Genomic DNA, 10,822 nt, shown 5'->3' on the forward strand with positions numbered 1-10,822 from the left:
TAATTTTAGTGCTAGTTGAAAGGTGCTCATTTCTGCATTTAACAGTAGGGATAGTAGACAAAAATAAGCAGATAATCTCTAAATATTTTTTAAAATGCAGCAGTATGTTATTTCTATTGTGTATTCCAGGATGTTTGTGTGTCTGTGTGTGAATGAGGTGTATGTCCACTTGTAGATGATAGATAGATAGATAGATAGATAGATAGATAGATAGATAGATAGATAGATAGATAGATAGATAGATCATAATTCAGTGTCCTTATAGAAATGCATGTCATTGAGTCGAGACCTTCCTTTAAGTTTACCAACACATGGACAATACATACCTTACTCTGTGTGTGTGTGTTGTTTACAGTAAACATAATACAGAAGACAAAAGATATAGGAGCCCAAAAAACCATTTTGTGAGACATCCCATTTATAAGTCCTTGTCAGATATAGATATCAAATATAGCCATCAGAGGACTTCACCTATTGTGAATTTCTAACTGAATTAGTGTGTTTTTGTATATGAGTGGTCTGCAGAATGTCCTTAAACTTGATTCTTTTATTCATCATTGCTTTTTAAAGGAAGGGCAGAAGTTGTATCTAAATGACGTCTGACAACAGTGAGAAGATGGAAAAAAAAATCGTCCTGTCAGTCGGTTCTTACTTTCCTGATCTCTGACAGGTTGTTTACATCCTTTGTTCAGTTCATTCCGGCGCACAAAGGGAGCCATGAGACTTTTCATCAGATCTGAAAGCCAGCCGGAATCACATTGCTTCTGAAAGATCAAGACAGTAAACTTTTCAGCGGATCTTGTTTCTAGATGACTTTATAGGCTCACACCCTTTTTGGGTGTGGCTTCGTACTCGATGGGGCGAATCAGTTTAAAGCCAGAGGGTCATTTTTGAATTCTTGATGCACTCACTGCTGAAATGCTTTTACAAAAAGAAAGTGTCTGGCTTCTAAACTTTTGTTTTTCTATCTGCATGAGAATTGTTCTGCCGTCGAATCTCTTCTTTCCCATATTGACACCGTGCTTTTGAAGCTTGAATAAGGGGAGGTTGGTTTTAATTGCGGGATCAGATCTCCAGGACCATATTAACGTAATCCACTTAGAGGGGCAGAATTAAAAAGGAATCCCTTAGCCACACCATTTTTGGGCGCGCCCTTTCCTGTGGTGACTTTCCCCGTCGCCCTTTGCAACTTCTCTTCTACTTCTCAAAGGTGTGGAGCATTTGTATTCTACTTGAAACGTACGTCAATATGACGGAAAGCAATCCTGACGAGGCGACGTGGGGGAAAGGGAAACGAGGAGAAAAGTGCGCCCGAACGTTCATTTGGCGCTTTCTGTCATTTTCTCACTGCCCTACTTTGAATTCTCCGCGCTCTGCTATGAAGATCTTTGCTTCTAATTCTTTCATCCTCTTTCTCAGGATTTAGGGAAGAATGCTGATGAGCTTGATCACCTTCCCCATCAGCTTTCACCGCTGCCCTTGCGGGCCACTCCCAAGTAGCATTTGGCTGAAGACAGACTAAGTTGATGGAGGTGGGTTCAAAAGTTGATGGCGGTGGATTCCTTGAAGACTTATGTTTTCTCCCTGCTGCCTCCCCCTCCGTGTAAGTAGGCAAAAGGACCTTTGTTTCTGGCCCCAATCCAATTCTAGACCTTGCTGTGGTTAAGCTGCCTGGAAAGCAATAGGATTTCAATTACTCTTAATGTCAATGCGCTTGTTTCTTTGGCTTCTGTGAAAGGTGGATCCAGATCCTAAACCTATTGATTCAGAGGTGAATTCTGAATTCTTCCCAAGAAAATGGGTAGAGGAGTTCAGTATTAATCCCAACAGACTTTTGATCCCAAGGTATGTAGTTAACATAATCTGTAGGAAGAAGGAGTTTAAGGTGCATCTGATTGAAAACAGAAATTAAATTTAAATTCAATTTAAGTTAAATTTACTTAAAGCCCAGCTCAATAAACTCACAGATTTAGATATCAAATACTCCAACCTTAATTATACTTGGAAATAAGACTGGAGATCATGCTAGTTTTAGGGATGCTAATTTTGTTCAGACATCAGTGGTGCATCTTCCAAGTAAATGTGATTAAACTAGGAATGCCACATTTCATTTAAACTGTTGAGAAAAGGAATCGAGACTATTAGGTCAGATAATCTCCAGATGAAATAAATTTCTCTTAGAAAAAGAAAGAAAAGCCTGAATCTATTATTTTGTTATTTGTTATGGATGTGTCAAAGAAATTAAGAACATTTCCCAAATTATGTGAAGCTTTTGTTGCTGTGAAGCTCTTTAATCTTTATAAAATATGCTGTGCTATTGTACTATGGTTATTCATACATTCATGCCAGATTGTATAGAGGAGAAAGGGGAGTTTGGGACTATTGGTAATATGTGGTAATGTTTTGCTTTTTTGTTGTTATTTTAAAATAGACAGTTGAATCAATAATCTATTGAACTGTTATGAGGTGTTTCTGGAATATCACTTAACTGCAGTAAATCTAGAGATCATGAGTTCTAGTCCCACTTTAGGCATAAAGCCAACTGGGTGACCTTTGGCCAGTCTCTCTCTCTCTCTCTCTCTCTCTCTCCCCTCCCCCCCCTCTCTCTCCCCTCCCCCCCCTCCCGGCCCTATAAAGAAGAAAATGGCAAGCCACTATCTGAAAATCTTGTCAACAAAACTTCAGGAACTAGCCCAGAACCAGAAGTTAAGACTAGCTCAAATATACCAAAATAAAATAAATGCCTCTTGATTTAAAAAAAGAATTTTTTTTCTTTTTCTTTGTTTTCTTTCTTTCTTTCTCTTTTTCTTTCTTTCTTTCTTTCTTTCTTTCTTTCTTTCTTTCTTTCTTTCTTTCTTGCTGAGAATTAATTTATGATATGAACATTTTCACTGGACTAACCTGCAGGAGTCTGATACACATATTGACAAATGTTATATATTATCTTATTGTTCTGTTGACTTGGGGGTAAAGGGACAAACCTTATTCTTTGGCAGATATGTGAGGGGACTGGCAACCCATATTGCGAGTGCAATGACATATTGATGACCTTTTTCATAAGTAGAAGTAATTTACCTTCATAAAGAGAAAAAAACTGCACAATTATGAATTAGCTGAATTAGTTTCTAGAATAAGCAAACAAAAGGTGCTAACAATATGTAGGTAGTCTGAACCATCATTTTAACCACCATTTGGGATTCCCATCTTTCACTAATCAGATGCTTTTAGTGACATGCCATATTGAGGCCTGTTAATATTGAAAGGAATGGACTTAAATGCTGCCTGTAAATCTGTGAAGGTCAACCTCCCCACCTACCCCATCCCCAACCCTTGTGGCAGACCAGAGCCTGACTAGGGAGAAACTTTGCAAGTCTTGACGTGAATTTCTTGCTTTTGTAATGCGTCATAATTCTCTCAGCTTCGCCTGCTGGCCAAAATTGCAAATTGAAGTACCACCCCCGCAGTCTAGGAAAGTTCACCGGCAGTTTACATTTCTTTGACATAATGACCAAGTTGCTTGATTTGTTAGAGGCTTCCCTTGCTCACCCTAAAGACTCTGTTGCTCGCAGTCAAGGTAATGAAAAAATGGACATTTGACTTCGGCAGTGACACGGGCTGCCTTTCCATTAAACCAGGTAATGAGAGGTTGGGCAGATGTGTTTTCATTGCACCATAAGAGAAACGTAGTTTTAAAAGCCTGACAACTTCCCAGAAGCAATCAGCAGAAGTTTACGACTGCATAAACCACAAAGACCATTCCTCGGGTATTTTTTTAAAAGTCCCACATTTAAACCATCTATAAATTCTACCGACTTCCAAACTAAAGTTGGTGGCGACTATTAAACAGCTTCCGTTCTCCAATGACTACAACAGAAACACTGCAACCGTGGAAACGAGATATCTTAGGCAAGATGATGATGATGATGATGATGATGATGATGATGATGATGATGATGATGATTGAGGACCATATCATGTTTCTGGAGGTGGGTTGAAGAGAGAAGTTTCAGGAAAACTTGAACGTTTGATGGGAGGGAAGACGAGGGGATATTGCCAAACAGAGAGACGGTTGTCGGGGATGAGGAGAAAGAGTCGGACAGATAATTGAGGGAGGGAGGGAGAGGGGGAATTCCGTGCGTTTGAGGAGGAAGTCAGTGACCAGCTTAGGGGATGGACCAATAGGGAGAATCCTGGAGACACCACCTCCCGCAAATCCCATTATTTAAGACATGCCCTTGCCCTTTCCATTTGTACAGATCCACCTGTCCAAAAAGTGAACCAGCCTCAATCACTCAGCTCCTTTACTATTTCCTACAGGAAATCCTCTACTGAAATTGAGGAAACGCCCCTCTTTTCAGAGGTGGTTCCCCAGCAAAGTGCTCCTCTACCCGAATCCAGTTACAGAAGGAAAGCGTGATCCTGCATACTGCTGCAGTGGTTTGGGTGCAGGGAGCAAAATCTCAGTTTTAGGATCCTAGTGAAAATGGAACGGTTTTCTAAAAATCGGGGCCAGTGCCTTAACGTGAGTGGGATTTAGCGCTACAAGAGAGGCAGAAGGCTTTTTGATAGGTTTATCTTGTTCCTTATTCAGGGTAAGGCTTCGATAGGGACTCCCATGTCCACGGAGTCTGAGCTAGAGAGAAAGCTCTCTTCTCAGCCGTTGCAAACGAGGGAGGTTTTATTGCTACTTGGCTTCTCTGCCAGGTGAAAAATCCAGACAGAGTCGGCTGTCGCCTGCGCCTGCTCTTTGCTGGAACAAGACACCCAACTGTTCTGATGCTGCCATTCAAAAGCGAGGTTCTGTGGCAAACCTCATTTGTGAATCTATTACAGAGATTAATAGATTATTTCTTCTTTTTCAACTAATTCTCAGTGGGGAAATTTAACCATATGGTAAGGAGAGAATTAGAATTTCATCACATTAGAGCAAAATGTAATGAAAAGAGTCCAACACCTGGGGCCAACTGAGAAAGACACAATTAAAGTTTTTTTTTAAATGAAACCAGAGAAATTGAACATCTCATAACCTTTGGTTATTCTATCACATAAGATCTGGTGAAAGCCAAAGAAATATTCTTCAATGATGTCATTAAAATGTGAGGGGGAAAAACCAAATCCTGCCACTATCCTCCTTTAAAGAGAGAGCATGAAATAAAAACAAAAATGGTTTGTGTTCCTTGGAAGGGATCAGATGGGTACACACTAAACATAAGAGTTGGCTCCAAGACTTTATTGTTCCACATCCTTTAAAAATAACAACTATGTAGAAAGCCACACTAATAATACACCTGAAACTCCCGGGCTAGATGACAGAATTGGTCCTACAACTCTTAAAAGTCTGAGGTTTGAAGGGTTAGGAGTTTAGAATAAAATTGGCGTCCAAGTTCTCGTTTGTTAGAAAGTGAAAGTTGTGGGCGGAGAAGCTGGAGCGGATCCCCTCCCCCATTAATTAAAAGCTTAACTATTAATTGTACGTCTGCTCCATATAGAAAACGGAGAGACTGTGGTGACTCTGGGAGGGGGTGAATATGGGGGGGGGGCGAGGTGAGTGGCGAGCAAAAGATGGAAACGTCTTGCCCAAAAGAGGAAGCGAGAGAAACGCGCTTGAAGTGAACCTCGGCGAGATAAATGGGTTGAGGCCAAGGTGAAGTCGGATGGCACGTAAGCAAGCCAGCAGGTCCTCCTCCGTCGCAAAGAACGGAGCGGGGCGTGAAGAAGGTTGGCGCGGCCGAACGTCAGTCTGGCGACGGCACAAAGTTCGCTGAAGTCCGCTGGCGGTCAGTCTTCGTGGGTGGGTGGCGGGGCGAAGTGTGCAGCAAGCTCTTGCCCTCCGCTTTTCCCCCCTTTTCTTTCTCCTTCACCCTGCCATCGCCGCCCCGTAATTTGCTGAAGGAGGGAAAGAGCATCCTTCGCCCCAGCTCGGGCTTTTAAGTGTGCTTATTGAGGAGTGAAAGTCGCCACACCTGTCAGGCTGTAAAGGCAGTTGTTGGCTTCCTAATAGGACACAACGCCTTGCAAACATATGCGTTAAGCTGTTCCCACAGATGGCAGGGAGAATAATGGAGCAAGGAGCCTTTTATAAAGCGTGAGCTGACGCCTGTCTTCTCCTCCTCCTCCAGACCGGTGTGAAATGCAAACTCTCCAGACTCAGGGGCCAAGCCTAGCGCCCGGGCTCGTTTGTTACCGTTTTAATCCTATTAATTAAAACGTTAACCTGATTGGGTAGAAAGCTCTGTCCCAACAGGCGAGGCTTCTTCATAATAACCTTCTCCGCGAGATAATGAGGTAAAAGACTTCCCCCGTCTGTGGTGGCGGCAGTTAGCAGCAGCAGCGGTGGCGGCAGCAACAGCAACAGCGGGAGTACCAGCCGCCGCCGCCGCCTTCAGCGAGCGAGCGAGCGAAGAGCGAGCGCTCCTGCTCTCTTTTCTTCTTTTTCTCTTTTCTCTCCCTCTCACTTGGTGAGTCCGGGCAATCCCCCGAAGGTGAATCCAAGCAAGGGAAAAGGTGCCGAGAGCCTGCCGGAGGCTCACAATGCCTTAGTCCTGGGAGAGAAGCGCTGAGAGCAAGCGAGGCGACGAGCGAGACAGACGCGCTCTGAGGGAAAGAGAAAGAACGCGCGCCAAAGCGGCCTGCCTGCGAGACACTGGAACAGCGGGGAGAAGAAGGTGACAGGGGCAGGACGAGGAGCCGCGCTCTCGGGAAAGAGTATCTCGACCCAGGCAAGCCCCCGACCCGGGGCGTTGAAGGACCAGAGCGGGGGAGGGGGCGTGGGAGAGGGAGGAGTTGGAGGAGGGGAACCCGCCGGTCGGGACTATGGAGAGGGCGCTAAGCCTGGCTTCAGACGAAGACTTGTTCCACAAGAGCCTCAGCGCCTCGGCCAAGAGAATGGAGTCTGCCTTTCGTTCGCCCCCGGGGCTCGACCTGGCCGCCCACCAGCAACAGCAGCGCGAGTCGCGGCAAGCGCCGTCGCCTCTCAGCTGCTACGAGCCGGCCGACTCCGAGGTGCTGCTGAGGGAGAGCGCGGCGGGGGCACTGGTGGCCGGGGACCCGCTGGGCGGCTCGGTCTGCGTCAAGTACGGGCAGAGCACGACCAGCCGCAGCTCGGTAGCCGAGAGCAGCGGCGGCGAGCAAAGCCCGGACGACGACAGCGACGGGCGCTGCGAGTTATTGCTGCGGGGCCCCGGCGGGGGTAGCGGCTCCGGAGTCGTCGTCAGCTCTGGGGGCGCCCTACTCAAGGCGCCGGAGGGCGGCGCCTGCTCCAATAGCCACCACGGCGGCGGCGGCGGCGGCGGCGGCGGCAAGAAGTCCAAGGAGCAGAAGGCGCTGCGGCTCAACATCAACGCCCGCGAGCGGAGGCGCATGCACGACCTGAACGACGCGCTCGACGAGTTGAGGGCCGTCATCCCTTACGCTCACAGCCCCTCGGTGCGGAAGCTCTCCAAGATCGCCACGCTTCTCCTGGCCAAGAACTATATCCTTATGCAGGCGCAGGCCCTCGATGAGATGCGCCGCCTTGTCGCTTATCTCAACCAGGGCCAGGCTATTTCGGCGGCCTCGCTGCCCTCTTCGGCGGCGGCTGCAGCTGCCGCGGCGGCCGCTTTGCACCCGTCTCTCGGGGCCTATGAGCAGGCGGCGGCAGGCTACCCTTTCAGTGCCGGCCTGCCGCCCGCCACCTCTTGCCCGGAGAAATGTGCCATTTTCAATAGCGTCTCGTCCAGTCTCTGCAAACAGTGCACGGAGAAGCCTTAAAAGAGACAAGAACTTCTGTCCGATCCCTTCGTCGTTTGTCACAGTACTTCCTTGGCCGGACTTTGCTGCAGCCGCCTTTAAGGGGATGGTCATGGGGTTGATGTGGGGAATTCAGTGCAACCGAGACCTCAGAGAAGTTGAACACACACAATCGCATTTTCCCCCCGAAAAGGTGTATGGGGTGTGTGTGGGGCTGGGGAGGGTGAAATGTGATCTTGGAGAACTCGGAGATTCGGCGAAAATCTGTATGCTACGTCGTTTCTTTAAGACTTCCAACTTTGGAGAACTTTTGCTATCGGCAACCAAGGTTTGGAAAATTGCTCGGTTTCAGCAAGGGAAACAGGTGTCAGGAAGCAAACTGGATTGTAAACTCCCGACAAATCAAGAAGGGCACTTAAAAGGGGTTTTTAAAAATGTTATTTTATTTCATTGCTTCTGAGCCAGAGAACATGCAAACTTGAAACGTAGACTTCCTGAAATTAGATATGTGCAAAAATTGCTCTGAAATTCCTTGCATTTTTATTTGTTCTGAACGTTTGAGCCTGTGAAAATGAGCAAAGTTTTGGCAGAGAGTGTTTACTTAAGATGTAAAAACTGTTCACATGGCTGAAGTATTGCAGGTTGATTATTATTTTTAAAGATGTGCACCTTGTTTCTTTTCACTTTGCAATGCTATGTGGACCAGAACACATATTTATTTCAGTGATCTTTTCATTGACAATGTTCATCCTGTGTTAAAAGTTATGTGTACTTTTTACTTTTTAAACGCTTCTTGAAAATCTCATTAACTTAAACTTTGTGCCAAGTGTTTAAAACATTTGATTTGCCAAGGATGTTTGAACCAGAAATCTTGATGTATCCAAACTGCTGAGGTTTATGAAAGGTCATCTGGATTTTTAAGTTGCATCATCCCTGTATTTATAAATTGAGCTTTAATAAATTGCTTCAGTCCAAAAATGAGGGGAGAAGTGTTTTCTTAACTGCTGAATGAACTGGACTGTGGTGAATAAACAAACTTTTTGCAACATGCAAAAAAAATGTTTTAATTACTATCACCATAAGGCACAGGCAATAGTTCTTGTCAAGAATATGCCAAAGATTTTTCATGTGGCAGTGTTTGATTTTTCTGGAATAAAGCTAGGTTTTTTTAAATGTAAAAGTTATTTTAGGTGAAAGTAGACATTTCAGTGTTTATAAGAAGGGTTACATATGTTTTACCTTCAGAATGATAGTAATTGGAAAAGTAAAGGAGTGTTTACCTCAAAAATATATTTGAAAATTAATACTATAGTTTTGTTTTCTCGTACAGTTCAAAACAATTTAAGCTGAAGTGCATGAATTTTAAACTGATCCAGTTAAATGAAACCCAGCATTCCTCTTAACCCTAGCCACATTTATTTGTAGCTGCTCCACTGATTCCAGTATTTTTTTTCCTTTGGTTAAGCATGCTTGGCATTGTAAGATGAAAAATAACTTTTAATCTGTGTCAACCAAACAGGCTGTGAGAAGTAACTAGGGTTTTATTTAAGTAATTTTGTTTCAAACTGTAAAAGTAATTCCAATGAATTAAACTAAATGAAACATTTAATTTAGATCTGGGCCTAAATCTAACTCTGTTTACATTAATATGATTTGGGGCTAGGACAAATAATGGAATATGAACTGTTGTTCGACAGAACTGGTCCATAGATACAGCTCTTAATAAGTACAGTTCCTGAAAACCTTTATGTTCTCTGCTTCAGCCCTGAAATCTTTGAGCTTTGGTATTTTCAGCTACTTCTTATAATCCAAATTTGGTCTGCCAGCTTTGGATAGGCAAAACGACTGCTCTGAAAGCTCCTTGGCAGGTCATGGACATATAAAGAGTGATCTACATGAAAATAGGTCAGTAAGAGGACGGCAGTGATTGATGTATGGTCGGTTGTATGTATATCTATGTCAGAAAAATAGCTTTTATTAAAATATTTTGAACAAATCTTCATCCCACCTTTATTTGTAAGAAGAGTGGAAAGAAGTCAAGCACCCCCGCAATTCTCTTTGCTCTGTTCAGACACCCGCAAAAAGGCAACAGACTCGTTAAGAAGAGTAACTCACCAAGCTACTCTTACTCTACTCAGAAGGCGAGGAAACTTGCGTGCAGGTGAGCCTTCACCTTGGCTTCCTGGAAGAGAAAAAAAAGGTGGTGCTCTAACAAGGGCCGCTGGAGGGAAACCTCCGTTTTGTCCATAGGATTGTGCTCCAGTTTCGTACGGAAAAGTTCTGGACTCTGACGCTTAAGGTGGACATACCTAGAAAAACTTTAGGAAGTGCCGCAGGCGGTGAGTCTCCGTGACCTATCGAATCCCAGGATCCGATCAGATCCACCTTTCCCAGGGAAGCCAGCCAGTCCATTCGACTGGGAGGGCGAACGTTTCTCACGTGCCCGCCCACGCGCTTGCGATCCCGAGATCTTCTGGGGGAGCGAGCTTGTCTCCTATCGTCAGTGTCTACCTCGACTGGGTCAGCATTCGTACTTCCCTCGGCCTTCTTTCTGGGAATGCCCTCAAATGCTCCAGGGGATGGAGGGGGAGGAGGAACACCGGATAAAGATTTTCTGCTCCACTTCTCATAAAAAAAAGATTAATTAATCAGAACCTGTAACTTTTCAGGAATCATAACTGTATAGTGGAGTGAAAGTAGCTAGACAAGGGTGAGCAACTCACCCTGAGGCGTCAGGAGAAACCATCTCTCAATATTTACCAGACAAAGCCTGGGTGCGTCTGATTATGATTATTAAAACAATTTCCATGGCGATGTCTAATATTATGTTAATTTGAAAACAACTGTGTATGAAAACTGTCTACTATAATACCTAAATTCATTTAATGAAACACGTCGTTAAGGCAATTAGACCTCCTGGATGTGATTAAGGAACATAATTACGACACTGTTCTGCGCCGTAATTGGGTGTCTTTAATCAAGGGGTAAAGCGATCAGCAGAACAGCCATTAGTTTGTATTGTTCTGTTCCTGCTGTCCATCATCCTGATTAGGAATCAAACGCAGCCGAAAGCTTGTTTGTCCTTTCCACGACC

General features: G+C 44.6%; 1 protein-coding gene across 1 annotated transcript; it reads left to right on the forward strand.

Annotated features, from left to right (window-relative positions):
- Positions 1 to 6,510: 6,510 nt before the first annotated feature.
- On the forward strand, positions 6,511 to 8,924 carry BHLHE22 (basic helix-loop-helix family member e22). Its single transcript, XM_083358612.1, has one exon. The coding sequence runs from the start codon at positions 6,814 to 6,816 to the stop codon at positions 7,747 to 7,749; it is 936 nt and encodes a 311-aa protein (XP_083214738.1). The 5' UTR covers positions 6,511 to 6,813; the 3' UTR covers positions 7,750 to 8,924.
- Positions 8,925 to 10,822: the final 1,898 nt, after the last annotated feature.

Source organism: Vipera ursinii, assembly GCF_947247035.1.
Source record: "Vipera ursinii genome assembly, chromosome: 3".
Taxonomy (NCBI): Eukaryota; Metazoa; Chordata; class Lepidosauria; order Squamata; family Viperidae; genus Vipera; species Vipera ursinii.